The sequence below is a fragment of the Scyliorhinus torazame genome, chromosome 4 (assembly GCF_047496885.1).
Source record: "Scyliorhinus torazame isolate Kashiwa2021f chromosome 4, sScyTor2.1, whole genome shotgun sequence".
NCBI lineage: Eukaryota > Metazoa > Chordata > Chondrichthyes > Carcharhiniformes > Scyliorhinidae > Scyliorhinus > Scyliorhinus torazame.
Genome location: NC_092710.1, coordinates 268,051,898 through 268,067,304, shown reverse-complemented (window position 1 = coordinate 268,067,304; position 15,407 = coordinate 268,051,898). Strand labels below are relative to the sequence as shown.

Genomic DNA, 15,407 nt, shown 5'->3' with positions numbered 1-15,407 from the left:
AGACAGAGAGAGAGAGACAGACAGAGAGAGAGAGAGACAGACAGAGAGAGAGAGAGACAGACAGAGAGAGAGACAGACAGAGAGAGAGACAGACAGAGAGAGAGACAGACAGAGAGAGAGACAGACAGGCAGAGAGAGACAGGCAGAGAGAGACAGGCAGAGAGAGACAGGCAGAGAGAGACAGGCAGAGAGAGACAGGCAGAGAGAGACAGGCAGAGAGAGACAGGCAGAGAGAGACAGGCAGAGAGAGAGAGACAGTCAGAAAGATAAAGAAAGAGAGCCAACCAGACACTGTCAAACCATGGCTTTCCCCGAAGCTGCAGTTCTCTTCACAGCCAAATCTTTTTTTTTTAAATATAAATTTAGAGTACCCAATTCATTTTTTCCAATTAAGGGGCAATTTAGCGTGTTCAATCCACCTACCCTGCACACAAAGAACAAAGAACAAAGAAATGAACAGCACAGGAACAGGCCCTTCGGCCCTCCAAGCCCGTGCCGACCATACTGCCCGACTAAACTACAATCTTCTACACTTCCTGGGTCCGTATCCTTCTATTCCCATCCTATTCATATATTTGTCAAGATGCCCTTTAAATGTCCCTATCGTCCCTGCTTCCACTACCTCCTCCGGTAGCGAGTTCCAGGTACCCACTACCCTCTGCGTAAAAAACTTGCCTCGTACATCTACTCTAAACCTTGCCCCTCTCACCTTAAACCTATGCCCCCTAGTAATTGACCCCTCTACCCTGGGGAAAAGCCTCTGACTATCCACTCTGTCTATGCCCCTCATAATTTTGTAGACCTCTATCAGGTCGCCCCTCAACCTCCTTCGTTCCAGTGAGAACAAACCGAGTTTATTCAACTGCTCCTCATAGCTTATGCCCTCCATACCAGGCAACATTCTGGTAAATCTCTTCTGCACCCTCTCTAAAGCCTCCACATCCTTCTGGTAGTGTGGCGACCAGAATTGAACACTATACTCCAAGTGTGGCCTAACTAAGGTTCTATACAGCTGCAACATGACTTGCCAATTCTTATACTCAATGCCCCGGCCAATGAAGGCAAGCATGCCGTATGCCTTCTTGACTACCTTCTCCACCTGTGTTGCCCCTTTCAATGACCTGTGGACCTGTACTCCTAGATCTCTTTGACTTTCAATACTCTTGAGGGTTCTACCATTCACTGTATATTCCATACCTGCATTAGACCTTCCAAAATGCATTACCTCACATTTGTCCGGATTAAACTCCATCTGCCATCTCTCCACCCAAGTCTCCAGACAATCTAAATCCTGCTGTATCCTCAGACATTCCTCATCGCTATCCGCAATTCCACCAACCTTTGTGTCGTCTGCAAACTTACTAATCAGACCAGTTACATTTTCCTCCAAATCATTTATATATACTACAAAGAGCAAAGGTCCCAGCACTGATCCCTGTGGAACACCACTGGTCACAGCCCTCCAATTAGAAAAGCATCCCTCCATTGCTACCCTCTGCCTTCTATGGCCTAGCCAGTTCTGTATCCACCTTGCCAGTTCACCCCTGATCCCGTGTGACTTCACCTTTTGTACTAGTCTACCATGAGGGACCTTGTCAAAGGCCTTACTGAAGTCCATATAGACAACATCTACTGCCCTACCTGCATCAATCATCTTAGTGACCTCCTCGAAAAACTCTATCAAGTTAGTGAGACACGACCTCCCCTTCACAAAACCATGCTGCCTCTCACTAATACGTCCATTTGCTTCCAAATGAGAGTAGATCCTGTCTCTAAGAATTCTCTCCAGTAATTTCCCTACCACTGACGTAAGGCTCACCGGCCTGTAGTTCCCGGGACTACCTATGGGCTGTGGGGGTGAAACCCACGTAAACACGGGGAGAATGCGCAAACTCCACACGGACAGTGACCCAGAGCTAGGATCGAACCTGGGACCGCGGCGCCGTGCGACTGCAGTGCTACCAGTGCGCCACCGTGCTGCACTATTCACAGCCAAATCTAAACTGACTGACTGACTCAAAACCTGACTGCTTCACCCCTGGCTCCTCCCATTATTTACATCATCCTGATCCCATTCAAGTACTGTGACCTAATTATTTAGTTTAAACTCGATGTCTCCAATTGTCTACTTCCAGAAATCATAACAAAAATCCATTGGGCTTGTCATTTTACAAATAAACATGATTTGAAATAAGGATGATCTAATTTTTACAATGCCTTAATTACCCCTTTTATAGCCGCAGTGTATGCCTGTCTATTAAACCAGGATTTTTTTTAAACCCCTACTGCAGCAGATACATACACACTACATAGGTTTCTAACCTTTACTTTACCAGATATATACAAAACCATATATATATAAAATTCAACATAATTGATGCGAAATTAGCTCAGTGACAGGAAACAAACAGTAGTGGTTAATGAATGTTATTCAGACTGGAGGAAAATTTACAGTGGAGTTTCCCGACATCAATGTCAGGACCCCTGCTCTTCCCGATCTCGGGTGTACACAAGAACTAGAAGCAGGAGCAGGTCATCAGACCCTTCTAGCCTGCCCTTCAATACGATTATGGCTGATCTATGCCGGCCTCAACTCCTTTTCTGTGCCATTTCCCCAAAGCCCTCTATTCCTCGATCTATCAAATATTTATCCACCTCCATTTTAAATACTTCTATTGATCCAGCCTCTACCACCCTCCGGGCAGAGTGCTCCAGAGATTCACCACCTTCTGCGATAAATAAATTCTGCGCATCTCAGTTTTAAATGACCGGCCCTTTATCTTGTAGCTATGTCCCCTTGTTCGAGAGTCTCCCCCTAATGAAAACATCACAACATCTACCTGGTCAAGCCCCCTCAGGATCTTTTTTTTTTTTTTTTTTTTTTTTTTTTTTCCCCCTCAGGATCTTGTATATTTGAATAAGGTAACCCCTCACACTTCTGAACTCCAAGGAATACAGACACCGACTATTTAGTCTCTCTTGATAGGACAACCCTCCTCATCCCAGGAATTATAATAATCTTTATTAATAATAATCTTTATTATTGTCACAAGTAGGCTTATATTAACACTGCAATGAAGTTAGTGTGAAAATCACCTAGTTGTCACATTCCAGCGCCTGTTCAGGTCCACGAGGGAGAATTCAGAATATCCAATTCACCTAACAGCATGTCTTTCAGGACTTGTGGGAGGAAACCGGAGCACCTGGAGGAAATCCACGCAGACACGGGGAGAACGTGCAGACTCCGCACAGACAGTGATTCACACCAGGAATCGAATCTGGGACCATGGCGCTGTGAAGCCACTGTGCTACCATGCCACTCAATTAGCCTGGTGAATCTCCTTTGGACTATATCCTTTTTTAGGTAAGGGGACCAAAACCGTTTGCTGTATTCCAAGTGAGGCCTCACCAACACCCCGTAAATTGCAACAAAACCTCTTTTTTAAACTCCAATCCCTTTGCAATAAAGGCCAAATGCCTTTTGCCTTCTTACCGACTTGCTGCACCTGCCTGCTAGCTTTTTGTGATTCATGCACTAGAACACCAAGATCCCTCTGAACTTCACTCACATGCAGTTTCTCTCCATTTAGATAATAATCTGCCTTTTAATTCCTCCTTACGAAGTGCATGACCTCACATATTACAAAGAACAAAGAACAAAGAAATGTACAGCACAGGAACAGGCCCTTCGGCCCTCCAAGCCCGTGCCGACCATGCTGCCCGACTAAACTACAATCTTCTACACTTCCTGGGTCCGTATCTCTCTATTCCCATCCTATTCATGTATTTGTCAAGATGCCCCTTAAATGTCACTATCGTCCCTGCTTCCACCACCTCCTCCGGTAGCGAGTTCCAGGCACCCACTACCCTCTGTGTAAAAAAACTTGCCTCGTACATCTACTCTAAACCTTGCCCCTCTCACCTTAAACCTATGCCCCCTAGTAATTGACCCCTCTACCCCGGGGAAAAGCCTCTGACTATCCACTCTGTCTATGCCCCTCAATTTTGTATACCTCTATCAGGTCACCCCTCAACCTCCTTCGATCCAGTGAGAACAAACTGAGTTTATTCAACCGCTCCTCATAGCTAATGCCCTCCATACCAGGCAACATTCTGGTAAATCTCTTCTGCACCCTCTCTAAAGCCTCCACATCCTTCTGGTAGTGTGGCGACCAGAATTGAACACTATACTCCAAGTGTGGCCTAACTAAGGTTCTATACAGCTGCAACATGACTTGCCAATTCTTATACTCAATGCCCCGGCCAATGAAGGCAAGCATGCCATATGCCTTCTTGACTACCTTCTCCACCTGTGTTGTCCCTTTCAGTGACCTGTACTCCTAGATCTCTTTGACTTTCAATACTCTTGAGGGTTCTACCATTCACTCTATATTCCCTACCTGCATTAGACCTTCCAAAATGCATTACCTCACATTTGTCCGGATTAAACTCCATCTGCCATCTCTCCACCCAAGTCTCCAAACAATCTAAATCCTGCTGTATCCTCTGGCAGTCCTCATCGTTATCCGCAATTCCACCAACCTTTGTGTCATCTGCAAACTTACTAATCAGACCAGTTACATTTTCCTCCAAATCATTTATATATACTACAAACAGCAAAGGTCCCAGCACTGATCCCTGTGGAACACCACTGGTCACAGCCCTCCAATTAGAAAAGCATCCTTCCATTGCTACTCTCTGCCTTCTATGACCTAGCCAGTCCTGTATCCACCTTGCCAGCTCACCCCTGATCCCGTGTGACTTCACCTTTTGTACTAGTCTACCATGAGGGACCTTGTCAAAGGCCTTACTGAAGTCCATATAGACAACATCCACTGCCCTACCTGCATCAATCATCTTTGTGACCTCCTCGAAAAACTCTATCAAGTTAGTGAGACACGACCTCCCTTCACAAAACCATGCTGCCTCTCACTAATACGTCCATTTGCTTCCAAATGGGAGTAGATCCTGTCTCGAAGAATTCTCTCCAGTAATTTCCCTACCACTGAAGTAAACTCCACTTGCCAGGATTTCGCCCAGTCATCTATATCGCATTGCAGTATCACAATATCCTCATTACTGAGGAATTGAACAAAAGAGCATGGTGCTAAAATGGGATAATTAGTTAAGATAGTGTAGAAGTAGATCCTAATACAGGAGGATAGGGGATTAGGATAGTGGATTTTTAAACATTTAGTTTAGGCTGGAGAAAAGGGACAAAAGCTGGTATTAGCCTGCAGCTGGGGCAGGGCTAGCCACTGGGACCATTGCTTTGGTGCAAGGGATACTGGGTGAAAGGGGCCACAGGGTTAAGGAATGTGGGATGAGCCTATTGGGATCAGTAACTGCAAAGATCACTTTATATGGCCAGGTCAAGGAATGTGGGGACAACCGATTAGAACTTTACATTTGCCACCATTACCTTATTTGGTCGTGTGCATGTGAAACTTGATGCTACATGAATGTATAGGAAAACGAGATGCTTTGTTCCTTTGTCTCACTTGCTCTGGGAATCTCAGGAAGCCAGGCGGTGTCCTGCAGTTATCAGAGTGAGCCTAGCTTGCAAGCTGCTTGGAATAAAATAGATTTTTACCTACAAATCCGACTTGGTAATTTTACTGAGACCAGACTGAGGGAAAGAAGAACGCGAATTGTCATTACAACATGCTCTTCCATCGGTTTTCGTATCGTTGGCAAATTTGGAAATCTTACATTCTGTCCCTCCAGGTCACTCATGTAAATTGTGATCAATTGTGGGCCAAGTCCTGATCCCTGCGGTACTCCACTCATTACATCTTTCCACTCTGAAGACTCACTTATTCCAACTCTGATTTCTAAGCGACAGGCAGTTTTCAATCCATGCTAACACACTTCCTCCAATTCTTTTACTTTATGCACCAGCCTCTTATGTGGTGCCTTGTCAAATGCCTTTTGGAAATCTAAATACACTACATCTACAGGTACACTTCATCTACAGGTACACTTCATCTACAGGTACACTTCATCTACAGGTACACTTCATCTACAGGTACACTCCATCTACAGGTACACTCCATCTACAGGTACACTCCATCTACAGGTACACTCCATCTACAGGTACACTCCATCTACAGGTACACTCCATCTACAGGTACACTTCATCTACAGGTACACTTCATCTACAGGTACACTTCATCTACAGGTACACTTCATCTACAGGTACACTTCATCTACAGGTACACTTCATCTACAGGTACACCTCATCTACAGGTACACCTCATCTACAGGTACACCTCATCTACAGGTACACCTCATCTACAGGTACCTACATCTACAGTATCTACTCCGCCTGTTACATCCTCAAAGAATTCAAGCAAACTTGTCAAACATGATTTACCTTTCATAAAACCATGTTGACTAGGTTTTATTATATAATAATAAGCTTTATTGTCACAAGTAGGCTTACATTAACACTGCAATGAAATTACTGTGAAAAGCCCCTAGTTGCCACATTCCGGCGCCTGTTCGGGTACACAGAGGGAGAATTCAGAATGTCCAACTCACTTAACCAGCACGTCCTTCGGGGCTTGTGAGAGGAAACCCACGCAGACACAGAAGAACGTGCAGACTCCACACAGAGAATGGCCCAAGCCGGGAATCGAACCTGGGACCCTGGCACTGTGAGGCCACAGTGATAACCACTATGCTACCGTGCCACCCACGATTATATTCAACTTTCCTCAATGCTTCGCTATTTCCCCTTTGATTATTGACTCCAGCTTCTTGCCAATAATAGATCTATACAGGTGCATAAATCATTGAAAGTAGCAGAACAGGTTGAGAAAGGGGTTAACAAAGTATCCAGAATCTTAAGACTTTATTACAAGGGATATCACGTATAAAAGCAAGGAAGATGTGTTCAACATGTATAGAACACTGATTCGCCCTCAACAGGAGGATTGCCTGCAGTGAACAAAGATCCACACATATAAAATATTTAGAGAGGCAATAATACATTTGAATGACTGACTTCATTGCTTTCCCAGTCAGAAAATTACCTGCAACATTACAGGGGAGCCACCTAGTGGTAATAAGTTAATTTAATAACATTCCCAATTGGACGAACCAATTCTAACTAACCTCATCATGGTACAGCTACAAAATAATTGCCGAACCTCTAATAACCTTTTACAAGGGATGGTGCCAACACAAGAGGGAAATTATACCATTTTAATAGCCAATATGTGACCCCCCTCCCCCCCCTCCCCCCAGTTGAATCCACAATTTAAAATATTGCAAGACAACTGGAGACGACACTAAAAATAAGTCCGATATCACACAACAGAAGAAATAACCACGAGGCAAACTAAGGATTTCTTACGCATAATTCCAATAAGCTATTACAAAGCAGCATTAACAAAAGCTTAACTGGAACGAGGAACATAGGAAGACAGCAACCGTGGCAGGTTCTAGTTTCTCAAGCCAGTTGCACCACTCAATTAGATCATAGCTCATTTTACATCAACTTAATTTTGCCATCTTTGTCCCACATAGCTTGAAACTCTTACCTAATTAATACAGATCAGTCTCAGTCTTGAAAATTTCAATTGGTCCGTTGATAAATTTTGAGGGGAGCAATTTCCAGGTTTTCTACAGTTCTGTATGTGTGAAAACCTGCTTTCTCTCTTCTTTTGTGAAAAATATTTTATTGGAGGTATTTTCAAATATATACAGAACAGAAACGAGCAAACAGCAACATTAAACCATACACAATTAACCCTATTTCCCCGTACCAACCTCTCCACCCCCTCTTTTTACCCCCCCCCCCCCCGCTGATGTGTTAATGTCCCTTAAAGAAGTCAATGAACAGCCTCCACCTTCTGGAGAACTCCTCCTCCGTCCGTCTTATGGGGAACTTAATTTTTTTCTAGGTGAGCAACTCTGCCAAGTCACTCACCCATGCCCCTACTTCCGACGGCTCTGAATCCCACCAGCACAGCAAGATCTGCCTCCGGGCTATCGGGAGGCAAACGCTACCACATCAACCTCTCTCCACAGTCCCGGATCCTCTGACACCTCAAATATCGCCACCCACGAGCTCAGCGCCACCTCCACTTCCAAAATCTTCGACATTACGTTCTCAAACTCTTTCCAGAACCGCTCCAACCTCAGGCATTCCCAAAATATATGGACATGGTTCGCCGGATCTCCTGCACACCAGCCACACCTATCATCCACCCCTGGGAAAAAAACAGCTCATCCTAGACCTCGTCATATGAGCCCTTAAACTGTATGAGACTCAGTCTTCCAAACGACAATGATGACTTTCTCCTCCGCAGAGCCTCACTCCACACAATAGCTTGTGTCGCCCCACCCCCACCCCTCCTCCCACTTTCTCGGGACCTCCTCCACTGGGACGCCCTCCCTCCTCATCAGCTCTGAGACCTTGCCCTCGCCTATTTCACCCTAAGACATCAACTTGCACTGGAGGTGGCAGCCACGGGAACAAAGCCACCTACTTCCTCACTTGAGGCAGACAAGAATGGAAGACACCCCCCCCGGCCCCCCATCCACCCCAATCCCATTCTAGATACACCAAAGAAAAGTACAGCACAGGAACAGGCCCTTCGGCCCTCCAAGCCTGTGCCGACCATGCTGCCCGTCTAAACTAAAATCTTCTACACTTCTGAGGTCCGTATCCCTCTATTCCCATCCTATTCATGTATTTGTCAAGATGCCCCTTAAACGTCACTATCGTCCCTGCTTCTACCACCTCCTCCGCAGTTCCAGGCACCCACTACCCTCTGTGTAAAAAAAACTTGCCTCGTATATCTCCTCTAAATCTTGCCCCTCACACCTTAAATCTATGCCCCCTAGTAATTGACCCCTCTACCCTGGGAAAAAGTATCTGACTATCCACCCTGTCTATGCCCCTCATAATTTTGTAGACCTGTCAGGTCGCCCCTCAACGTCCATCGAATAAACCGAGTTTATTCGACCTCTCCTCATAGCTAATGCCCTCCATAACAGGCAACATCCTGGTAAATCTCTTCTGCACCCTCTCTAAAGCCTCCACATCCTTCTGTGGTGTGGCGACCAGAATTGAACACTATACTCCAAGTGTGGCCTAACTAAGGTTCTATACAGCTGCAACATGACTGGCCAATTTTTATACTCAAACCTCCTGGTTCAGGGAACGTTACCCACCTACACGAACCCCAGTATCATCTTATTCACCCTACTAAAATAGACTTGGGCATGAAAATCAGGAGATTCTGAAACACGGACAGAAACTTCGGCAACACAGTCATCTTTACCGTCTGGTTCCTTCCAGCCAACGACAAAGGCAACACATCCCACCTCTTAATGTCTTCCTTCATTCCCTCCACCAGCTTTGCCAGATTCAACTTGTGCAGCTAGGCCCAGCTCTGTGCCACGTGTACCCCCAGATAACAAAAGCTTACCCCTACCAACCGAAACAGCAACCTCCTTAAGCTCCCCACCCCATCCGTCAATCGGGAATACCTCACTTTTCCCCATATTGAGCATATAGCCCGAAAAAAGACTGAACTCCTCCAAGATCCCATAATCCTGTCGAAACTCTCAACTGGGTTTGCAATATATAACAAGAGGTCATCAGCATATAGGCCCGGTGCTCCATCCCCATCCCCCCCACAATCTCAATGCCCCACCACCCCGTCGAAGCACTAAATGCCATTGCCACTGGTTCAATCGCTAGGACAAAACAGCAAAGATGAGAGTGGGCACCCCTGCCTCATCCCCCCTGCATCGTCCCTCCCCCGGTGCAACCCAAAATACTCCGAATTGACACTATTTGTCTGCACTCTCACCTTAGGAGCCGTATACAACAACCTCACCAGTCGACAAACCCTGCCCAATCCGAACCGCCCCAGCACCTCTAATATGTGCGGCCACGCCACACGGTCAAGCACCTTCTCCGCGTTCATAGACATAACCACCTTGCGGCCTGTCGAGGATATCATTATAACATTCAATATCCTCCGAACATTGGTCGATGGCAGCCACCCCTTCACGATCCTCCTCCTCCTCTCTCCTCCCCCCCCCCCCATCACCCCCGGCACACAGTTCTCTATCCACACCACCAGCATCTTCACCGATAGCTTTGTATCCACATTTAACAACGATATCAGGCAGTACAACCCAGAATGCTCAAGCTCTTTGTCTTCCTTTAAAATGAGTGAGAAACTCTGGGGGAAGGAAGAGGGGGGGGGGGGCTAATCGCTTCTGCCACTCCTTCAGCAGCAGCGCCTCCTCAGGCCCCACCGAGTATCTCCGGTCCACCACCTGAATGGCCTCCAGAAGCCCCAGCCTCTCTGCCTGTTCCACCCTCACCGAGATAAATTCCCCTCTAACCACTGCCTTCAACACCCACAACGTAGTCGCAGAGACATCCCCCGTCTTATAATGCTCCACATAGTTCCGGATAGCCACCGCTATCTTCTCGCAGATTTCCTTATCGGCCATTAACCCCCACATCCAACATCCACTGCGGCCTCTAGGAGCTCGCCCCCTCCACCCGGTATGGCGCGTGGTCAGACACCACGATCGCCAAATACTCGGTCCCAACCCAACACCGCCAACAGTGCCTTCTCCCGGTCAAAAAAAAAAATCAATCCGCAAGTACCCCTTAAGACATGCGAAAAGAACGAAAATTGCTTCATCCTCGGCCTCTCAAACCACCACGGGTCCGCTGTCCCCGTTCACTCATAAATCCCAACTCCTTCAGCATTGCCAACACCCTCATAGATCTGGGGCACGACCAGTCCAGCCTCGAATCCAGCACCATATTAAAATCCCCCCTCCCCCTGGAGATGTTGAGACGTGGGTCACCAATTGGGATTATTGGAGGTAAAAGGTTCAGTCTCCAATTGGAGAGAAATGGTGTTTCGTAATTCCACTTATTTCCTCCCACTGGCTAAGTTTTAGAATTCCCTCATACATTGTCCTCTTCCCCCCCCACTATGAAAATGGTTACAAAGCACTATTTATCTCCCTCCTTTTCTAATTCCCCTGTCGTTTGTGAAGATCCTATGCACCTGGAATATTTAGCTCCCAATTATGTTCAGGTTGTCGCCCAGGTTGTAGCCAGATCCCTACAACGGTATCTACATCATAACATTTCAGCTGAATCTGTGTTTCCAACTGACTTAATTTGTATCTTATGGTTGTGTATTCATGTATCAAATGCTTATCCAGGTAACTCTCCTCACCCTTATCATTTGATCCACTGGTCCTTTTCTCACTTTTTCACTTACAATATGATTTTTCCCATCACATACTGTAAGAACAGAGCAAGACAATGCCCAGACAATGCCGAAATAAGATTTTTTTTTTCCAATAAGGTGCACCCAGATTTTGTTTCCTCAGTACATACCTATTAATTCCATGGGGTGCTGCATTATGAAATGTTCACACAACCGAATGAACATGTGTGTTACTTCTTCAGTGGGGCACTCAGCATGTCTAAACAAAACAAAATTAAAATCTAGTCACATACACATAAAACTGCACTAGTCACATTGACAACTGCTCAAACCCAAGACAGCTTTTAGTTTTTAAAAGGGGGAAACACTAACCAAATTCATGGGTTTCCTGAATCTATAAAAGTTTCAGCTCATCAGATCTCAGTTACACATTTATAATCAGGAACATTTTGCAAATGCATTCAAACCTTTCCCCAATCCATCAGTGGTTAGGTATATTAGCTAGTACTTCATCGGAACAATAAACTTTTACTCTTTCCAACATAAACATTTAACGGCCAAAACAGGCAGGATTAAAAACAAATTTGGACTACAAAGAAAGATCATGAAAGTACTAAGCAGTACATATGAACCCTAAAAACCAGCCTGTGTCCAGTAGTTTTGGTCCACATATTTTTTGTGCTGGAACAGAGAGAGACTGACATCTGGTGCAATCAGTATGTATTACACATTTACACAATATGCAGTCGGTGACTTTAAGGCAACGTGCGTTTATATCATGCCTTTGAAATAGTAAAAACTCTCAGAAGCATTAACAAAATATGACTGCTGGTCACATCAGGAGATGTTAGGGCAAATGACCAAAATCTTGTTCAAATGGATAAGTTTTTTAAGGAATGAGGAGATTGTTAAAAGAAGAGAGGGAGAATGTTTAGGGACGGGATATCAGGCTGTCAATGGTGAAATGATTAAAATCAAAATATATGCAAGAGAATAGAATTGGAGGAGCGCAAATATCTCCAAAGGTTGCAGGAGGTTACAAAGCAAGCGAGAGATGGGATCGTGGAGGGATTTGAAAACAAGAATGAGATTTTTAAAATCAAGGCTTTGTTCAACTGGGACCCAATGAAAATCAGCGAGCACAGGAGTGCTGGAATAATTAGACATGATGCAAGCTAGGATATGGGTCATAAAAATCTATAACTACCAACAGATTCATCAATGAATTCTGCCTACTTCAATACCCATTTGGAATATGACACAAGGAATCAAAATCCATGTCTCCGGAGACCAACCCAGCTGATACGGGAACATTGGTGCAAATTTTCTGTCCGCCTGGATCGTCAAAGATAGGATATCCTCCTCACCAACATGTGGGGGCTACGGTCAAAATTAGAAGAACTGTCTTACAGTCAAGTAACAGTCTGACATACTCGGGGAATGATACCTTAAAGATATGTCACACTGGCAGGGCAGACCCACTTGGAGGAAGCACTGCAAGGATGCAGAATGTACTGGGGGTCATGGACTTCAGTGTCCATCAACAAAGAGTGGCTCGGTGGCAACACTACTGACCTGGCTGGCAGAGTCTTAAAGGACATAGTTGCTGGACTGGGACTGCGGCAGGTGGGGAGGGAACCAACATGAGGGCAAAACATACTTGACCTCATTCTCACTATCCTGTCTACCACAGATGCATCTGTCCATGACAGTATCAGTAGGAGTGACCACCACGCAGTCCTTGTGAAGACAAAGTCTAATTTTTGATACCATCCATTGTATTGTGTGGCACGACCACCAATTTCAAACAGATCTAGCAACGCAAGACTGGGCATCCATGCAGCAGCAGAATTGTACTCAGCCATAATCTGTAGAATTCATTGCCAGAGGGCGGTGGAGGCCGAGACGTTGAGTATCTTTAAGACAGAAGTTGATAAATTCTTGATTTCTCGAGGAATTAAGGAACTATGGAGAGAGAGTGGGTAAATGGAGTTGAAATCAGCCATGATTGAATGGTGGAGTGGACTCGATGGGCCGAATGGCCTTACTTCCGCTCCTATGTCTTATGGTCATATGGTAGCCTGATGACCCGCAATATCCCCCACTCTACCATTACCACCAAACCAGGGGATCAACCCTGGTTCAATGAAGAGTGCAGGAGGAAACCCACGCAGACACAAGGAGAAAGTGCAAACTCCAGACAGTCAGCCAATGCCGGAACTGAACCTGGGCTCCTTGCGCTGCGAGGCAGCAATGCTAACAACTGTCCCACCATGCCGCCTCCCCGCAACCACCCCCCCCCCCACACCCCCATCACACCTGACTACCCCTCCTGACATAACTATCCCTCCTCAGCCAGATCAGACTACCCTCCACTGAAGAGTGCAGATAAAATCAGACTACCCTCCACCGAAGAGTGCAGATTATTCCCCCCCCACCCCCGCAGAGGCCCAACCATCACCACCACCCCCCCCCATCCCATGACATGACCCAACTACCACCCTCCCACCTAACTGACCCACACTACTGTCATAAATACGAGTTGTGCCCTCTCCTTCCTCCAACTCTGCTTCACTCACTTTACTTGCCCTGGAGAGGCTGCACTTATCCATTTCCACTTCAGCTAGAATTGGAAGATCTGGTTGAAAATGGGTGGTAGGCCACTGTCACTACCTCCCTCAGCAGCTCCCACTCTTGCCGAGAAGGGGACTATAAGCTAACTAGACTGATATCAGGGTAAGCACTTTGCCTTCCTTCCTATCTGAGGACCACACAATCTCAAATCAATAAAAGTTTCAATGGTTTTCAATACAAGTTCTGCTATGTCATAAAATAATACATAAAAAAGGTAATAAAGAGTCTCATATAAGGAACGATAGTCTGCTCACTCAGGTATTCATCCAATCTTTCAGAAAAAATATTTCAAATGGCTAGAGCCATTTTTAAGACCTATCAAGACATCGGAGTCTAAAAGTCACCCCCAATTCATTGTTGCAGGGGATGTACTCAAAATCAATTTAGCATTCAGTAAATAAGCTGAAATGTGACAGACTTTGATAATGTAACTAGCAATTGAGTGTAATTATGAGGTTAGCCACTTAAGAAAAATGCTTCCCTCCCTAATTTGAATACCAGGTACGCGAAAAATTGTTTTTTGTTTAAACAGTCATCTTAGAATGATTACAGCACAGGAGGTTATCCAGCCCACTATGTCTGAGGCAGAAAAAGCAGTCTCTGCAAAAACAACTTGAGCTAGTCTCAAATACCTGTCGTTTCCCCACAGCTCTGTGTACGTTCTTTCTTCAGGTACTTATTCAATTCCCTTTTGAAAGTCACAGCTGCATCTGCCTCCAGTACACTCTCAGGCAGGGTGGATTGGCCACGCTAAATTGTCCCCCCCCGAGTGTTCAAAAAAGGTTAGGTGGGTTTACTGGGTTACGGGGATAGGGTGGAGGCGTGGGCTTCAGTAGGGTGCTCTTTCCAAGGGGCGGTGCAGATCCGATGGGCCGAATGGCCTCCTTCTGCACTGTAAATTCTATGATTCTACCAAGTATCCTCTGAATGCCCGGTTCTCCAAAGAGAACAGCCCCAGCTTCTCCAGTATATCTACACAACTGGAGTTTCTCATGCCTAGGACCATTCTCAAGAATCTTTTCTGCACTCTCTCCAATGCCTTCACATCCTTCACAAAAGTTTAGTGCTCAGAACTGAACACAATACTCCAGTTGAGGCCAAACTGGTGTTGTATAACTTCCTTCCTTTTGTACACTATTCATAAAGCATGGGGTCTGTTATACTATATTACTAACAACGCTCTCAAACTGTCCTGCCACCTTTAGTGATTTATGTATATACAACCATGCATGTCTCCGTCCTTCATGTCTAGTATTTATTTAGTACCTTAACCATGTCCTCTGTATCCAAACTCAGATCCCCTTTTTGGGATCCTATTCATTGCCACGCTCTCTTGCTTTCTTTTACTATTTATATGCCTGTAGATCAATCTTTGGCCGTCTTCTATTTCTCATCTAGATGCTGCCTCTCTTCGACATCAATTGAAGTCACAGCATTGAATTTCACAAGTAATCTGATAACACCCAGCTGTACCTTATCAACACCTCTCGGCATCTACTGTTGCTAAATCACCAGACTTATCCGACGGCCAGTACTGATGAGTAGAAA

The 15,407-nt window shown here is 45.4% G+C and overlaps 1 protein-coding gene across 3 annotated transcripts in view; it reads right to left on the bottom strand.

The window, feature by feature from the left end:
- Positions 1-15,407, bottom strand: part of rngtt (RNA guanylyltransferase and 5'-phosphatase) — a 520,247-nt gene that overhangs the window by 460,888 nt on the left and 43,952 nt on the right. For 2 of the 3 annotated variants that reach the window (XM_072499776.1, XM_072499775.1), the window contains exon 4: positions 11,396-11,484. The exons of the other annotated variant lie outside the window; for it this stretch is intronic. In XM_072499776.1, coding sequence (XP_072355877.1) covers positions 11,396-11,484 — 89 coding nt within the window. The remainder of the gene's footprint in view (positions 1-11,395; positions 11,485-15,407) is intronic. 3 annotated transcript variants of the gene reach the window in all.